This window comes from Galeopterus variegatus, unplaced genomic scaffold, assembly GCF_000696425.1.
Source record: "Galeopterus variegatus unplaced genomic scaffold, G_variegatus-3.0.2 Scaffold6866, whole genome shotgun sequence".
NCBI lineage: Eukaryota > Metazoa > Chordata > Mammalia > Dermoptera > Cynocephalidae > Galeopterus > Galeopterus variegatus.
The window spans coordinates 81,581-101,140 of record NW_007732977.1 but is presented as its reverse complement, the minus strand read 5'-3'; the positions used below and the strand labels follow the sequence as shown (position 1 = coordinate 101,140).

The window sequence follows — 19,560 nt, the reverse complement described above, 5'->3', positions numbered from 1 at the left end:
CAAGACAAAAAGGGAAAAAAAAAAAAAAAAAGACAAAGTAGGATAACATTCTCTTAAATATTATCTGCTTCAAGGTCACATTAACTGAAGAAAGAACCAGTCACTCTACCACCGAAAGGAGCTTAAAAAGCAAAAGACTGCAAAGCTTCAGGGATGTGGAGCTGGCTGCCACCCATTTCTTTTTCCCAAGGGCACCTAGAGCCTGTCAGTCTAAGTGCCACAACCTGGTGTGGGGATACCCATGAAGCCAGCAGCCCCAGACGAAGCTCCCCTCGGGCTCCCCGCAGGAGTCACACTCACTCCTTATGCTTTGGTGAGCAGACGATGGCAATAGCCTCTGGCAACATGAGCTGGTAGGAACAGTGAGTGTGCAGATCCACGCTAGACAAGAATGCAGTTTGGGTGGGATGTGTCTACGAAAAGAAAAGAGGACAGTTTTACCAGGGTAATTGAGTCTTAGCCAAAGCAATAGCCCATTCTCATAGAAAATTCTATATATATGTTTGTTTCTCTTCTACCATCATTAACCACATAAGAATTTTAAAAAGTGTTTTGCTGACATAATCCTTCCCTTTATACATTCCTATTATTTGCTTCTTTGGAGTAGCTACAACTTTGAGAAGAGGCTCCTAGGAGCGTTAATGTCCTTTCTTGTTGTTGGGACAGAAAGAGCTGGAAATTAATTTGCCAGAGGCTTTAAACAGATACTCATTGAATTATTACAACTCATCTATGAGATATTTATTTTATTGTCTCACTTTTTACTTATGGAGAGCCTGTGGTTCAGGAAGGTTAAGTGGGCTGCCTGGGTCACACAGGAGCAGTGCTGTGATTGGAAACCCTGGACCAGAGATATTTATATTCAAAACCATATATACGAAAAGGAAGTTTTCACTAAATACACCAAATGTTGCTCTGTCTCCTTTTGTGGATTGCCATTCCCTATAAAGGGGAGAACAGGAGTCTCCAAGTTGTTGAAGGGGTTTGGAACTCATCTTGCTCAGCAACTAAATACCTATATGACATGAAAGAAGGGGAGATTATAAATTAAAAGAAATCTTCCAAGTTTCTGGCAATTTACAAACTTGTGTTTATGTGAGGTAAATCAGAGATTCATATTTGCATATGAAAAATACATACATACATTAATAATTTAAAAATTCCTTTTTAATCCTAATTACCCTTGAAAAAGGAATGTGACCATCTTAATCATGAAACAAAGGTCCTTGGCACACACTGTCTGAGTCCTGGCCCCATTACTCACTAGCTACATGACACTGCAAAGATTACTCAACCATCTCTTGCTCATTTCACCATTTGAAAAGTAGGGATAATAATTTTCTTCATGAGATTGTTATGAAGATTAAATGGAACAGTCAGTGTAAAATTCATAGAACAACACATAAAAAGGAATCAAAGTCCTTAGCTGTACTTATGGCTGTTGTTATTTTAATGCTGTCATTAACTCAAGGGCATAGGTCCATAGTAATAGCTAAATGCCTTTACATACACTATGGTCTGTTAAAGAAATACAAGATTTTAAAACTCCTTTCTACTTTATTTAAGTGAATGAAGGTAAAATCAACTGATTCTTTGCAGAAAGATACATATTCTGCAAGGTAACTTCTGCAAAATAACTCTTGCTCTATAAAATTATCAGATCAACAGAGGAATGGAAATTACCCTAGTAAAACCCAAATCTTTAGAAGGGGTGTAAGTGGGAGCGTCTGACAGCCTGATATTTGACAGGGAATATTTTTTTCTTAGTCAAATACAGTCTTCCATGTATTGAAAGACAAGAAAAGAAAAAGTAAGTAGTCTGTAAAGGAACTATAGTGCCTTTGGATGCAGGAAGCAGGCTGTCAAATAGACAAATCACTCTGCCTGTCAATTTATTTCCAGACTGAATGCACACCACAAGGCCTTCTAAGCCCTTTGTTTCTGCCCAGAGAAATTACTTCTATTCCGATGAGGACAGCTCTCCCATGGGAAGATGCTGCTCCCACATCCTATCACTCTGCGGAAATAAAAATCATGATGATGATGATGATGATGATGATAACAGCAGCAGGTGCAATTTATTGCAACTGAATAGTGTGCCAGGCACTGCACTAATCACTTTCCATGCATGAAATCAGTGAATCCTCATAACAACAAGCTGAGATCAGTGTTATTAATGACCCCCATTTTACAGATGAAGAAAGTGGGGTAATCATAACAGCAGCAGGTGCAATTTATTGCAACTGAATAGTGTGCCAGGCACTGCACTAATCACTTTCCATGCATGAAATCATTGAATCCTCATAACTACAAGCTGAGATCAGTGTTATTAATGACCCCCATTTTACAGATGAAGAAAGTGGGGTAATCAGGAGAGTGAGCAGGCTGCTGAAGCTCATCAGCCAGTTAAGCCAAGAGGTCTAAATTCAATTCCAGGTCTATCTACTCTGATTCAGAACTTCTTTCTATGACTAATTTAAACCTGAAAAAAGTCAGCTCTGGGATTTGTTGCTACTATTATGCTCAATAAAAACCATCACTATGGCCAGTCCAAAGGTACTGAGTTATCTCAATTGACTGTCACAGTGAGTTACAGATTGAAATCCTTGTTCTACTCTTTCCCCCTCTTCTCACTATTGCACTTGACTAGTCTTAAAAAAATTAAAAACCATCACAAAAAATCATTACAACCATTGAGTTTTCGAAATGTAATGTTTTTATGCTTTCATTGAACTACAACTTGATACAGTGAGATAAATCACACAAAAACCTAAGTCCCAGGAGGTTGGCCGGTTAGCTCATTTGGTTAGAGCACGGCCTTATATCACCAAGGTCAAGGGTTCAGGTCTCTGTACTGACCTGCCACAAAAAGAAATAAAAAAAAACAAAACGTTAAACCCTGGAATTCTAGAATTATGCCAAATTTATTAAACAGCTTAACTTCATTATTGCATAAATTATATACACAGAAAGTTACAAGGGAAAAGCTTTTGCTTCTAATTTGGGAAATGTTTTGTAGGTAAAGTAACACTGACTTGACAATGTAGGCGTGTGATTTAATGGACTGTCATTCTTAGTTTATAGTTACAGTTTCTTTGCTATGACTTGTTTCGCTTTAAAATGCTTTCTTGTTACAGAAATCATGTTAAGCTAAACGCCTTTTAAATACAGCAATTACCAAGCAAACAGTAAGGCATATTTTTTACTGTTAAGTAAAGCAAATAGATAAATGGAAAACATTGCAAACTCTTCGTTATAAGTAATTTCTTGCATTTGAAAGGCAGTTTATACTTTTCAAAGTGCTTTCACACCTGGTATCCTGTTTACTGCTCACACAAACACAGTGAAGGCCATAAGGCATTCATCAGCCTCACTCAATCAATGAGGGAACCTGGAAACAAGGAAGTCAGGAGCCCTGACTCAGAGCACACAGTATTTACAGGTGGAACTGGGACTGAAGTCTCCTCTACCCTCCTAAATTACACAACACCAAATGTGTAGCAAGTATGTGTGTGTGTGTGTGTGTGTGTGTGTGTGTGTGCATGCACATCTGTGCTGCCCCTACTCAGTGCTTCTCTAAAAAGAAAGTAAAATACAAAATGATCACTTATCATTCTTTGAGGGCTCTCAGAATTCCCTTGGATGTGCCCTGAAAATCTTCTTGGCTAGCATCCCATGCCAGTGGGATGGATGACTTGTCTCTACTTACTATGGTTTGAATGATGGTGTCCTCTCAAAAATTCATGTTGAAACTTAATCCCCGGGCCGGCCCGGTGGCGCACTGCTACAGTGCGCCGCTTGGGAGCATGATGGCGCTCCCACCGAGTCAGGAGCCCTGACTCAGAGCACACAGTATTTACAGGTGGAACTGGGACTGAAGTCTCCTTTACCCTCCTAAATTACACAACACCAAATGTGTAGCAAGTATGTGTATGTGTGTGTATGTGTGTGTGTGTGTGTGTGTGTGTGTGTGTGTGTGCATGCACATCTGTGCTGCCCCTACTCAGTGCTTCTCTAAAAAGAAAGTAAAATACAAAATGATCACTTATCATTCTTTGAGGGCTCTCAGAATTCCCTTGGATGTGCCCTGAAAATCTTCTTGGCTAGCATCCCATGCCAGTGGGATGGATTACTTGTCTCTACTTACTATGGTTTGAATGATGGTGTCCTCTCAAAAATTCATGTTGAAACTTAATCCCCGGGCCGGCCCGGTGGAGCACTGCTACAGTGCGCCGCTTGGGAGTGCGATGCCGCTCCCACCGAGGGTTCGGATCCCACATACAGACCAGTTCCCGCTCACTGGCTGAGCGAGATGCGGGTGCAACACTGAGGGTTGCGATCCCGTTGCCGGTCCCGGTCCGGTACGGGCGCAACACTGAGGGTTGCGATCCGTTGCCGGACACGAAAAAAGACAAAAAAAGGAAAAAAAAAAAAGAAACTTAATCCCCAATGCAACAGTACTAAGAAGTTTGACCTTTGGGAGGTTATTAAGTCATGAGTGGAATTAGTATCCTCATAAAAGGGCTCAAGGTTGAAGGGAATGCTCTCTTGCCCTCTGCCTTCCACCACGTGAGGACACAGCAACAAGGCGCCATCTCAGGAGCAGAGGGTAATACTCACCAGACAACAATCCTGGTGCCTTGATCTTGGACCTCCCAGCCTCCAGAATGATAAGTAATTTTCTGTTCTTTATAAATTACCCAGTCGCAGGTATTTTGCTATAGCAGAACAAACAGACTAAGACACTACCCCAGGTCCAGCTGTGTGGGATTGAATGGAAAAAATGTCCCCCAGATGAACTGAACTATAAATTTAAAAAGTAGTGTATCATCACCAATAACAACAGCTACAATTTTCTGAATTTCTAGAAAAATGCGCTAAGAAATTCACTAACATCTCATTTAATACTCAACATCATATGAATTCAATTATTACATGCAGTGGATTGAATTATGTTTCCCCCAAACTCACTGAAGCTTGAATTGTGTCCCCCAAGTTTTATGTATTAGAAACTTGGCCCCCACTGTGACTGTTAAGAGGGTGGGAAATCCTATTATGGTAATTGAAAGGTGGAGCACTGAAGAGGTGATTAGACTGTAGGACCACTCCCTAACGAAGGGATTAAAAATGGTAGTAAGGGGAGTGGTACTGAGAGTTTAAAAGAAGAGAGAGAAGAGTCTGTCTCTCTCTCTGCTCCACCATTTTCACAGTGTGACACCCTCCATCACTGTTGCCACCACCAAGACCTTCACCAGTTGTGTTCCCTGGACTTTGGACTGCCTAGCCTCAGGAACTGTAAACAATAAATTTCATTTTCTTATAAATCATCCAGTTCCGTGTATTTTGTTATAAGGAACAGAAACAGACTAACACATTATAATTCCCTTTTTATAAGTGATAAAGCTGATATTCAGATTGCTTAAATAACTTGCCAATGTTCCTGTAGTGAATTCTTAGCAGAGCTGAGATTTAAACTCATGTCTATTTGATTCGTAAGCCTTCTCCCACTCCTGTGATGGCCTGGTGGTTATTGGAAACCAATATTCTTGGCCCGACCCCCTGGCCTTACTCTGTGGCTGTTTATAGAAAGACAGATACATCCTTGGCCTATTGGGGAGATTCAGTGAAGTATATGAACCTTCCCTGATGTACACAAACACCTGTTTAAAAGAAACATTTTCAGAAATTTTCTTAAAATAATCTAATTTAGACCCACAGGAAAAGGAAAGAAAACATTCATTGTTTAGTCAAATTAGTTAAAAATCTGGCTAAGCCTCCAACAGACTGTAAAATCATCAGAAAAAATCACCTAATTTTCAAATATTACTCACTTTTCTCTTTCTCTTTTAACTTTGGATGGTACAAAAAAGCATAAGATACCCCTCTCCAAATCGAGACTTGACAGATTTACACTCAGTCTAACACTGTAGAAAATGCTTTAATATTGTCAACCTAAATAACAAACAGAGAGAGGATATCTAAATAGAAAAGTATGTGTATTGAGGAATAGGACATTGCAATGGTAACATGTGTGCCACAGTAGACTATGTGTGTATTCAGGGAGGTAAGGAGAGACAAAGATTTTTAAAGGAATAATGAGGAGGATTATATAATTATTTTGAGATAATTATCCTTGGCTATAAGGATCAATAACAAGGGTGGTGCTAATTCGAGGCTGGACAGGACTTTGCTGGGCAGATGATCTTGCAGATGTATTTTTTTGTGTGTAAGGGTATGATGACCTTTGTGCAAAGTTGTGGTTTTTATGGAGTCTTTTGTGATAGTTCTTGTTATCAGGCATTTATGCATGAGAACCCCCCCTTCACGGCCCTCCCCGGCTCTGTTTGTCACAGTTTTTTGTACTATAAGTGAATGTATTTTGATTTTGACAACTTTCACAGTGTTATGGCATTTATTACACTTGAAAAAATTAAAAATAAAAAACTATTTAAATTATGCTAAATTTCTTTTTTTATTATTATTATTTTTTGGCAGCTAGACAGTTCAAAGATCAAACCCTGGCCCTTGGTGTTATCGGCACCATGCTTTAACCAGCTGAGCTAACCAGCCAGTCCTAAGCTAGATTTCTCTAAGGAGGAAAATAACACACCTTACAAAAATAAACAGAAATCCAAAAGGTCAAACGTACATGGATCCATCCCAGAGTGAGGAGACTGTATTGATCCTGAACACTGAATAATTCTTCTACATTCTCCATGTCGCAATAGTCTGGTCCCGCAGACTGCTTTGGCACGATGACATGGGTAATAGTAAATTCATTATGCGTCTAAAAAAACAATTAGCAAAACGAATAACAAGTCTCTGACAGAAAAAAAACTCTACCCGAACAGCAAGTGCAATGTTTTGCTACAAGACTAGAGAGCACACCCACTGCATGCATCCTCACCCCCCGCACCCCCACCACAATCCAAAACCAAAGTCCCAAGTGTAAAAATGGACTCTTCACCAAAAGCTTGAGAGTCAGTTGTTTAGAGCTCGAAACCCATTTTCCCAACAGAAAACATATCATAAATAAGAATGAGCTTCCCAGGCTGGTGCATGGAAGTTTAGTTAATAAATAATGTCTTGATATATTACATCTGCAATGGAAAAGTCAGAACAAAACAAGGGCAGGTTTATTTGGAGGGGGAGATACTAGTGAAGTGATTTTGTGGTGTTACTGAAGGGCATTCCTATGGGCTGTGGAGTTGATGGTCCTGCTTTTATTTTACTAATTATATTTAATTTCACTTCAAGACTTAAGACTTTCTTCTAATATTGGGAGGACACATTAGGATCTTCTATGATTAAGATACTGTTTCAATTAGCAATCAGATAAAGAGAAAGGAAAAACAAATTACCCCCCTGAGTACAGATAATGGTTGAAAGGAAGAGGGCTGTGAAGGCTGGTGGCATCCTCAGGTAAGAGGTGTTTGTGCTGGGAGGAGCTGTCTGTCCCAGGCAGGCTGGCCTCTCTATCTCTCCACAGCACCGGCTTCTCTCTAGCCTCAGGGCCTTCCTGCAAACTGGGGCACTATTCCTTTGGCCTTGACTGCAACTCTCCCCTCCACCCCACCCCTTCTTTCACGGCTATGTTATGTATTCTTCAGGTCTCGCTTAAACATAACTTCTCAGAAAAGCCCTTCTCAACCACCCTGCCCCCCAGACAAGGTTAGAGTTCCCAGTTACACATTCCCAGGATGCCCTGTCCTTCCACTGGGAGTCCTCAACCCACTTATAATTAGTCATTTGTCTGGTTCTTCACAAGTATTGTCTAAACATCACGTGTCAGGGACTGTAGCTGATGCACACTGCTGAATATCAATACCTAGCACAGTGCCAGGCGCATAGGGGTACTCAGTAAATGTTTGTCTGATGAAAGAGTGAGTTAATGAATCAATCAATGAATCCATCAGTCAAACTAAATACAACACGTGGTGAGGGGGAGCACACTGCTCCTGAAGGACAACGAAGGTGGCTGCGCGGGAGACAGTGGATCATTTGCCTGTGCTTGTCACCAGTGGCTTCCTCTCTCTTGGAGGAAGTGATGACAAAACACTGGAATACAGCAGAAGAATGTGTCTTGAACAAAACACAGTACTCAATTAAATAGCAGTTCCAAGCTGAATGTTGAAGACTGAGAATGAGCCTGGACCCAGAAATATAAACTGATACTCAAAAGAGACTAAGAACGGACACTTCCAAAGAAATATTATTCATCTTTGTTACAGGTAGAAAATTAAATACGTCTTCTCTCTTTTACCTCCTATTTTGACATTGTCTTTCATCACATACTACTGCTAACATCTTCCATAATTAAATACGACCTGTGCTTATGGATTTTAGTTTGCTGAAACTACTGCCTTAAACTAAAGAAAGCAACAAAATCCTAGTTTTATGCCACTTGTATCTGAAAAAGGATGGCACGGTGATACCAGCCACAGGTAAAAACGGGTAAAAAGTTAATTACATAAATGTATGTGAAACTAACAATTGCAATGGAATTGCTATTAAATGAAATTTGACTTGGCAAACTAGATGGATTTGGAAATCTTAAGACCTGTAATCTACTATTTTCCTAAACAGATTTAATTTATACTTCAATTGATTCTTTAAAATAAGCTTTACAGTGCCCCTGAAGTTCTATAATCCATTTTTAGAGGATAATTTCAGTGATAATGACAGTGGTTTTGTGAAATTAATCTATGTAAATTTCATAATATTTACACCTCAACAGGCTTTTATTCTGTTCTGCTTATCACAAGAAAGCTAGTACTATTAATGCATCCTGTGCAAAGAGATGAAAAAAGACCGTACCAGTTTTCCACAGAGTATTCCACAGGTTTCTATTCCTCTCACTGTGTTAGATTCTGCCAGCAGCAGAAATCTGTGGCAAAGATCTTTTGGCAAAACTACACATCGCAGTTTTTCAACCACTAAATCTAAGAAAGAGAAAAAAGAGAAAAAGCTAAAAAACAAATCTTACATCCCATCCTTTAAAATTGTTTTTGGCAAGCAATTGCAGTTAAATATAAATTTCAGAAATGAAATTATCCAGTGCTCCACTTTCCATATTTTATTTAAAAACTCTTAAAAGTAAACATTGACTAAAAAGAAGGTAAAATTATACTTTGTATGTAAATTATTTTATGAACACAATGGGAAGGTACAAGTATGTTTACACGTTTGTGCGCGACATCAACTATATGTATGTACATATTACCTTTTGGCATGAGGTCAATATACCGTTAAATGTATAGGCTGCATAGAATGCATCTCATATTCTATAAGACATTGGATAATTATTCTTTATTGTATTTACCATATGTTACTTATATCAGTATGACAGCTGGTTATCAGTAAGCAAAAGAACATTTTTGGAAATAATTAGCAGTAAAGTAATTTACAAAACGGTTGCCTGTCATAACTCTTAAAATAAATGGGGGGCTGGCCGGTTAGAGCGCAGCCTTGTAATACCAAAGTCACAGGTTCGGATCCCCGAACTGGCCAGCCACCAAAAAACAATTAAGAAATAAAAAATAAAATAAAATAAATGGGAACACAAGCTCCATCTGACAGTGTCTGCCAGGAAGAATTCCCTATTTGATCTTGGAAACTTGCCAGCACTGATCTAGCATTACTAAGCAGCACTAATTGTTGGCAGAAACACATAATCCATTTGGAGGTTAACTACCTACGTGTATGAGATTCTCTGGGTTCAGGAATAATGCTGAACATACTGAACATAAATGTTTTACTGCTGAACGAAGGTCTGGACAAACAAGTTTCTCAACATCTTTCCTTTCCAGTATTAGCATTTAACTTCATGACTAAAACACATGGAACAAAAAAAATGCTTGGAATTCTATTCATGTGAAATCTTTTCAAGGACAAAATACAATTCTATGTATTACAGGGTCTCTGCTCGATCAGCGGGCAAATCATGTTTCCTGAATTTTAAGGTTATACGTAGTAAAAGGCAGAGAGTACTGGGTCATATGATTCACAAAGTAGGGGTCCTACCACAATTACTAATGAAATGAGAACTCTCCCAGATGCTACAGAAATATGGCAACACCAGATGAGCCTCGATGTCTTGCAGGGTGCACTTCATCACTTACTTTGAACAGCACTTAGAGCAGCAGCTGGCTTCAAGGCCCTGTCCACGGGAGGTGAGTGGCTAGCGTAATTGGTTGCATCACTTTTATTAGGTTGATCTGCAAATACATTCAGCAAGGAATTGTTCTGGTGTGTGGAAAAGCAGGACAAAGCGCTCCCATCGATCTGCTCTGACAGGGCCGGGGTTTCTTGACTTCGCATTTGACCCCGGGCTAATTCTTGCTTCTTGAGTTGATCTTCAAAAAACAGAAACTGCTCCGATTCTAGCTGCTGCTGGCGCATCTGAGCAATCCGCTTCCTTTCTGCCTCTATCAATCTCTGATGCTCCAGTTGTTTGAGAATTTCGGCTTTATATTTGTTCTTTAAAAAATGCAGTTACCAGAAGAGAAGGTTAGTTTCCAAGGCAATAACATCAAACTGGGATTAGACACTTTAAATCTTCTAGCAGACAGAGACAGCTTGATTGCAATATGCCCCACAGGGACACTCAGGGGACAATGAGGAAAATACACAATATCACAGCAAAATCTCCTTAATCTGATGAAGACTGCAGTTCTAAATCCATTCATATTTTACCAGAGACAAGTCATGACAACCATTCCCTCCACTTGTTCTCTCCATTCCCTTATACTTCTAAATATTGAAAAATCAAGGTCAGTGTTGTCTACTCAGCCTCATTGACCAGATCACATGGAACAAAATATCTCACTCCTAGACTGCACTGTCCAATATAGTAGCTACCAGCCACATGTGGCTATTTAAACTTAAATTAATTAAAATTAAATAAAATTAGAAATTCAGTTCCTCAGTTGCACTAGTCACATTTTAAGCACCCAATAGCCATGCGTGGCTGATGGCTACCGTACTGAAGAATGCCAAGTGGAACATTTCCATCATCATAGGAAGTTCTGTTGGACAGTGCAACCCTAGAACCTTTGCATTTGACTCCAGAACTCACATTCTATGGAGAAGGGGCAATCACTAAGAAACAGTTCTCAAAATGTACAGCAATCGTCCCTCTCAGAACCAACCAGTTTTGTTAAACATGAAGGGCCCCAAGCTCCCCAGTCCTAACAAAATATCTGGGCATTATTAGGTGAGAGAATATAAAATTTTAATAAGCTCCCCAAATGATTTTGATAGAAACTAGATCTTGGGATCTACTGGAAGGTGGGGGTAGTTTACAGAAGCACTTTCATGTACACATGCATCACCCTGGGTCTTGTTAGAGTTGCAAATTCTGATTCAGCTGGTCTGGGGTGGAGGCCTGAGCTTCTGCATTTCTAATAAGCTTCCAGGTGATGCTGGTGCTGCCTGTTGCTAGGGTTTACGGGCATGTCTGTTCCTCTCCCCTAGGCATACATGCTGCCACTCTACCCCATGGAGATTTCTACATGGGATACTATTGTGGACTGTGAGGTCATTGGCATCACCAAAGGCAGAACCTGGAACAGTTGCCGAGGCTGCTCCTCCCAGGGGGATCTGGGAAGATCACGCACATTGCTGAGCTTGGATGGGAGACTTGAACTGGGCTTTTCTCTCTCTTGCTGTTGTTTTGTCTTAGCCTCCAAGATCATTTTTATCTCTCATATTTCAAATCAAATCATTAATATCCACACTACAGGGAAACTTCTGGTTTCAACATTCCCTCTACCAGTTAGTTAAAACGCCTCACTCAAAACCAGCCTCTGGCCATGCCCATAGAAAGTCAAAAAAGCTACATGACCATTTTCAGAACTGATGAGATTGAACTGAAGTGAGAGTCAGAGAAGGTAGCAAACTCCAAAGCAAATAAACACTGAAATAAAGCAAAACAACATTTATAATAATGCTATAAAAATTAAGAATTTACATTTCCAAGGTCTACATAATTAGACACATCAGAAACCATATACTATTCTCCTTACCTCCTAATGCCCCTGCTCATCTGGCAAAGAGCAGCCATGTGGCTCAAGGTTACATTCACAAGAGTTGGTCAAAAAGCTCTATTTAAATCACCACAGGAAATCCATTTTCTAATGCACTGCATTATTAGAAGTTGTAGGGAAATATAAATACCACATCTTTGGTGCAAGTGCTTAACCTGGGTATCCACATGAATTTTTTATTGGTTTCATTTCACTGTATCATTAATTTTTAATTTGAATGCATATGACATTTGAAAAACTCATATAAAAGAAAATTCAAAAAATATTTGCACAGAAAACAGTCATGAAGTAAATGTACCAATTGAACTTACTTTGCTTTGCAAATATTCTTGGTATTCTATGTTATATTTCTTTAAAAGGTCCTTTTTCAATTCATCTGTCCTTGGGAATGCAATCTCCTTCAGTTTCTTTTAAAAATATATACATATATCGATTAGTGGGATTTTCAGTATGCTCTTTCAAATCATCAGTTGAGAAAGAAAAACAGCTATATACATATATCGATTAGTGGGATTTTCAGTATGCTCTTTCAAATCATCAGTTGAGAAAGAAAAACAGCTGGTATGTTTATTAGAAATTAAGTCACAAGTAACCAAAGATGATGGCAGAAAAATAAACACCTCTTTTCTGGGGCTCCAAAATATCTTTTCAGCAGGGAAGGAAAAAAACAAATCCCTTTTGTAAGAACTTTATTGACTCTAATGGTTGGATAAGCATTTTGTTTAGGCAGGTGCCCCATTTTAGGTAGTGGGTTTGTAATTGTACATTGCACAGTATGTAAATCATGTAGCATCAGAGTTAGAAGAGACATTGGGGACTATACAGGGGGGTAGACTATAAAAAGCAGCTGAGGCACTTTTAATAAAAATATGGATTTCCCAGATCTGCTGAACTAACATTTCTAGAGAAGGGGTTGGGAAATCTGGATCTCAAACAACTTCCCCAGTGATTTTTAATGGCAGGGAAATCTGGGAAACCTGATATAGTCTGACCACCACCCTTTTTAGAGAAGAGGAAACAAAGTTCTAGAGAAATTGAAGGGTTTGTCCAGTATCATACAACTAGCTAGTGGCCAGGTTAGGACTAGAACCCAAGTCTCCTGACTCTAGCCAGGCTCTTTCACCAAAATGTCTGTTCTCTTAGTCCTTTGTTATTCGTTCATTCATTCATCTATCCATATATTCAACAAGCATAAACAAGGGAAATGTATATGCTTTTAGAAAATTTTTCTCCTATAAGTAAAAATAAGAACTCTAAATTACAGTAGAAGAGTCACCTTGGCAGCCTGCGACCTTTGGTTTCCATACAGACCTCTTTGAGGTTGAATAAGTGAGATAATTGAGGGAAAATGCTACATAAAGACATGATAATGAATGATACTTCAGGTAAGTGAGCATAGACATTAAAAAAATATAGATGACCATTTGACAAAATCTGAGTTCTCTTTCCCGGCAGCTCAGGCCTGACTCAACTGGTTGGAGTGCCTTTATCCATTGTATGGTAAAATATTTTTTAAAAGTTATTTAAAATTTCATGCTGAGATTGGCTTTATATGCACTGTTTTATCTTCCTTCATATAAAATCAACACAAACTAAGACGAATAAATGGGAAACATCTTAAATGTTTATCTTAAAGGATATATTCTCAGTAAGAGATATTTGAAACTATATATGTGGCAAAAGTTGATGATAAATAAATGCATTGCAACAGTCTTTCTTTTACTTGAGAGTATTTCAGGCCACCCTTCAACACTTTATTATCTATAAGCCCAGTTCTATAAGACATAAATAGCTAGAACTTTAAATCTGCCTTAATAATCAACACTGATTTTCAAATAGTTATTGGTTTCAGGGCTGTAAGAAATAATTAAAACCAACCAAAGTGGCCATCTCAGACAAGTACAGGAAAATATAAAATCATTCTCTCAACATCTAGGAAGAGTTGTAAAGTAATTACTTTTTCATACCATAAGGCGATTGAGCACATTCTTGGATCTTTTTCTTTCTTTTTTTCTCACCAGGATCAATTAGACACCCCACACCGGCTGAGTAATGATCATTAAATGCATGAGAAGAAATCAAAACATCGTGGCTAATGGAATGAATTTCTGTGTTCAAACTCTCAAGAGGAAGAAATAGAGGAGGAAAGGAAGGGGAGCAAATCAATAATGGATACTTATGGAGCATTTGATCCCCCTGCGGAGAATCAACTCTACAGTACCTTCATAATATCCTGCTTTTCGGGTACTGCACATTGCTCGTAATCTCGATGGCTAGGAAGCTTTTCTACGAACAAGCTAGAGAAAAAGAAAACACGTCCTAAGCATCTTATGACAGCAAAAGCTCAATGACAGTTTCTAAGATGAGAACCAGCACCCTTTTCAAAAATGGCATGTTTAAGAACCTGCCTTTTCACTAAAGTTTGGCACAAGTATTATTTTGGAATTTCAGGGTAGTTAAACTCAACAAACTAAGCACTGAAGCTTACAGGGTTAAAGTCAGAATACTCCCTAAATAGACCAAGTCTCTTTGTTCTTTCTCAGGTCTGGGTGCTCACCCACAGAGACCACCTTACTTACACGTGCTGCTGGCAACACAGAGGACCACATAAAGACGTGAGAGTTTGCAGAGATCAACGTAAATCCCTTCTTGTTCTTGAAAAAGGCTCAAATGACCACCAATGAATCAGTGGCTCCATCGTGTATATATAAAAACTTAACTGAAAATTCCTAACTAAGAGAAATGGCAACCAGAATCCCTAGTGGATTAAGAGGTGTGAATTAGGAGTTAATTATTATTCATCACCTTTTTGAGGAACAAGAGACCACAGAAGTGAAGGGAAATCCCTACAGCAAACCAGGTGCATCCCTTCCAGATAAAGTGAACTTACTGCTTCCACAAGGGCAGGGAATTCTCTTTTTATTCACTGATATATCCTCAGCCTGAAGAACAATGTCCAGTTCATAATAAGTACTCAATAAATATTTGTAAAATGAATAAGGTACTTATAAGTAATAAAATGTAATGTAATATGAATAATGTAATAATAAAATGAATAATGTAATAAGTACTTGATAAATATTTGTAAAATGAATGAATACCCTTTCCTTTGTAGATCAGAATGGCCTGTCAATGCTATTTCTGATAACTAATATGCGATACCTGTAATGACTGATATTGTTGTTTACAAATCACACACATACATATATTTATTTTTATCATCTCTTTTCACCTGACAACGAGGTTATACAGGATAGAGAGAAATGGCAGTACAACTCTCATTTCTCAAATGAGAAAATTAAGGTTTAAAGAGGCTACATAAAAGTAGACAGCTGCCCAATGCTTTATAAATAGAATAAAATCACAGATATTTAGAGATAAAGAGACTTCAGAGATTTTCTCCCATAAGTCTTTTATTTGTTGATGAGGAATTGAGGCCCAGGGAGAATAAGTGAATTCCAAATTATCATACCACTAATGACACAGAAAATTCAGGTATTCTGATTACTCAGTAACTCAAGAGGGTAGAGTGGCCTTTCCCCTTCACCACACTTAGAATTCCATAGGGGTGTGTGCAAAACAGTGGAAGGTGAAAAAAAAAACTAACACTTAGTAAGTTATAGTTCAGGAACAAAAATTTTTGGAAAATTTTGGCTATCGGTGGTGGTAGATAACCTCCAATTTCATATTTGTTGCTTAACTTTCTAAAAACAAGTGATTTTCCCAGGTAGGGAGGAGGTTGCCAACCATTCTCTAAACACGACTTACGTTATAAATTTGTTATAAAGAACAAAGGCATTTTCCAAGTTTCCTTCTTCTAAATACACAGATGCCATTCTCTCCATTTCTACTCCAGATCTAAAGTAGCGGCGCGGAGTGATGTCTTCACTGATGGTGATATTACAGCCAAGCTTGCTGAGGGCACGGACTCGCTCTTCTGGGCTTAGGGAAACATCTGTGTGGTCAGGCATAGCAGCTAGCTTTTTCTGCAAAGCAAAATTTAAATCTCTGATTATAATAAGAAAAGAATATGACTGATATTCTGGATGTATTTTCTGTACTAAAAACCTGACACCAATATCTAAGGAAACATTTTCATAAGAGTAAATGACATGATCAAAGTAAAGTCGTTTTGCTTAACACATGGTCTATGCACCAAAAAGACACGCATCCAGGGTAAATATACATTACTATTGGAGTAGGAATAGGATCTCCTTTTAGGTTTCAGTTCAATTATGTGGCAGTGCCAGAGTATATAAATACTTTAGGTCATTTTAGGTAAAATATCATTGACCATCACATCCCTGTGAATGTTTCTCATGTGAAGCAAACAAGATGAATTTCTGCCATGGTAGGTGCCTGTCATTCTACTCTGAAGGGTCTCCAGGAAGTAGCTTGAATTCAAAACTAATCTAATGATTCAATTCTATTCCAGAATATACCTAGTTTATAAGACATTTCAGGGTCTCCCTCTATCTTCAATGAGTGAAAAAAACCAAAAAGCAAACCATCTGAAGTCCTGAAAAAGACTTTTTGAGCATAAGAACCCTTGTCCCCTTTTTTTTAAACATGAAAAGACTCTTAGTAGAGAGTAGAACTGTGGTCATTAGAGGCTGGGAAAGGGAGGGTGAAGGGGGGATAGAGAAAGGATGGTTAATGGGTGCAAAATCACAGCTAGATGGGAAAAGTAAGTTCTAGTGTTGTAGAGTAGTGTTAGGCATCTATAACTAACAATAATTTATTGTATGTTCTCCATGGCTAAAAGAGAAAAGCTCAAATGCTCTCATCACAAAGAAATGGTAAACTTTTTACAAAAGTATACTCCTAAGAGAAAAAAAAGAAATAGTAAATTTTTGCAATGAATATGCTGATTACCCCGACTTGATCATCACACATAGTATACATGTATAGAAATATAACTCTGTACCCCATAAAGATGCACAATTAGTACATGTTAATTAAAAAAATTAAATGAAAAAAGACTTTTAGGCCTCCACATAATAGTAATTACATGTTAATTAGTTCTTGACTGAAAAAATGTTACTAGAAAAAAAGCCAGTGATATTAATTAATACATTTGAATTTTATTAATAAAAACAGCATCTATACATATTCGGAAAATCAGAGAGCATATGCATTCAGAATAATTATTCAGTTATTCAATTAAAAAGTCAGTGTTTTAGAATGGCAAAAAATTCAGGGAATTTTTTCTGTTAGGAGCCAGATAGCAAATATCTTAGGCTTTATTAACTATATGGTCTCTGTAGCAACTTGAATTTGGCTCTCCCTGTGTGAAAGCAGACATAAACAATATGGAAACAAATAAGCCTGGCTGTGTTTCAAAAATTTTCATTTACAAAAACAAGCAGGTAAATTTGGCCCCGTAAACCATAGTTCGCTGACCCCTGCTTTAAACCAGTGTGTCTCAAAGTACGGTTCATGCGCCAGCAGCATCAGCATCAACTGGGAGTTTCTTAAAAATGCAAATTCCTAACAGGCCCCACCTCAGATCTACAGACTCGGGATCTCCGGAAGTGGGCTAGAGAATCGACATTTTAGGGCTGGCCAGTTAGCTCATTTGGTTAGACCATGGTGCTGGTAACACCAAGGTCCAGGGTTTGATCTTTGTATCAGCCAGCTGCCAAAAAATAAAATTAAATCAAAAAAAGAATCAATATTTTAACTACTGTTCCCAGAGGTACTTAGGCATGCTACAGCTTGAGAAGCACTGCTTCAGACCACTCTACCATCATTTGATGCTCCAAGAATGGAGTTGGCCCAGAGAAAATTTATCTTCCCAAGGCCTCTGACTACAGTGTGGGCAGAGCACTTGATTAAGGTCTGCAGAAAGCAATGGAAGAAATCAAGGTAGACATAAGTTTTGGTCTGGCCCTGTGTTACTTAACCAACCCTCAGGGGCAGGGTGCAATGAATTAGATATTTGGAGTTTTTCCAAGGTCTACATTGGTAATAATTTTATAGCAGATAGAAGCCCAGAAATCTGAAAGGATTCTGCTCCTAAAGGTTTAATATACAACCAGAGAGCCATAAACTTGTTTCTCAAGGCTCCGTCAAGTCAGAAGCAGGTCATGCCTCTTACACCTGCCATTACTCTCTTGACCTGGCCTAGAACAGTGTGGGTGAGTCATCCTCCTTGCTTTTTCTTCCTCAAGGCAGCTCTCAGGGATTCCAACTGTCCCTCCTGTGACTGGACAGGTAAGCCAGATCAATGCAGAGCAGAAGAGATTTATCAGTCTCCCACCTTTTCCAGGTCCAAGTCACCAGGAATAAAGGGCACACTCAATTTTTATCCTCACTTGACATCTTTTTTATCTGTTCTCACTTGGTCCACAGTTCTGAGAGCAGAGAAGTATGACCACTAGCAATGCCAGTGCTCAGGCCCTTCCTAAGTGACTTCATCTCAAATTAAAACACATTCTCTTTGATCCAAACACTGTTGTGCTGCTCTTCTGATTCTCTGAAAGACTCTGACTTCAGAGGAGCTGTTGGCAGCTTCACCACATCAGAGACAGGAACCTGAGCTTGTGAATTCTGAGCCTCCGGCCTGAGTATTCACAGTCTTCCAGCTGAGATGTCTCAGACAACACAGCAATCCACCCACTTTCCCCACACTCACCTGTAGAACTAGGCAGCACTAAATGAAAATATTACTTAAACACAGATAATTGCTTCAGTGATATCATAAAATGACTGGAAAAACATCTACAGAAATTAGGGCATCTTCAAGAGGGGCTTTTAGCCTCCCACATGTACAAAAGTAATTTGTCCATATTTTATTACTGTACAGTCCATACTAAATTATAATTATTTGTGCACAACCCCTTATGAATCCTTGGGGGAAAGAAATCATTTTCCATTCTCTATTCTCTATATCTCCATTCTCTAGGATGTAGCATATTCCCTGCAATACAAGTGATGATAAATGTATCAAATAAAAGAGAGAAATAAGGAAGGAAGAGAGAAAGGAGAGCAACATGACTGAAATTAGATTATCTTTTTTCCTGATGATAAAAATAAGATTTATTTTTCCTTTACTGAATGGGTGCTATCCTTACCAAATTTAAAATTGATTTCAGAGATAAACCTGGGACATGACCTTAAGTTTTCATCAAACCATAATATTTCATTTGCATGTGAGCTTCCAAGAACAAAACACAAATTTTCCAGACAAAAAATCCTTAGTGTTTATCTTTACAGTGTCATGTACATTAAAAATTTAATTATTCCTATATAATATTCTAGAAAAACACATTAGAAACTCCATAAGGATGATTACTTCCTCCGCAGAGATGGAAATGGGACAGTACTTATTTTCCCACTGGATTAGTTTGTTACTGTTGCTTATAACAGAAATATCTGAAACTGGGTAATTTATAAAAAACAATATTTACTGCTTACAGTTTCAGAGGCTGGGAAGTTCAAAGTCCAGGGAACGCATGTGGTGAGGTGACTCTACAGCAATGCAGGGTGTCACATGGTGGGAATGGTGGGG

The 19,560-nt window shown here is 38.5% G+C and overlaps 1 protein-coding gene across 2 annotated transcripts in view; it reads right to left on the bottom strand.

Moving 5' to 3' along the window:
* Positions 1-296: 296 nt before the first annotated feature.
* The window catches only part of STAMBPL1 (STAM binding protein-like 1), a 20,749-nt gene continuing 1,485 nt past the window's right edge, over positions 297-19,560 (bottom strand). Inside the window, exons 2-8 of one of the 2 annotated variants that reach the window (XM_008591365.1) lie at positions 15,816-16,033; positions 14,269-14,344; positions 12,359-12,454; positions 10,122-10,479; positions 8,818-8,942; positions 6,650-6,787; positions 297-413 (exon numbers count right to left, since the gene is read on the bottom strand). In XM_008591365.1, the coding sequence (XP_008589587.1) occupies positions 297-413; positions 6,650-6,787; positions 8,818-8,942; positions 10,122-10,479; positions 12,359-12,454; positions 14,269-14,344; positions 15,816-16,033 (1,128 nt within the window). The remainder of the gene's footprint in view (positions 414-6,649; positions 6,788-8,817; positions 8,943-10,121; positions 10,480-12,358; positions 12,455-14,268; positions 14,345-15,815; positions 16,034-19,560) is intronic. The other variant, XM_008591366.1, reaches the window with a different exon arrangement.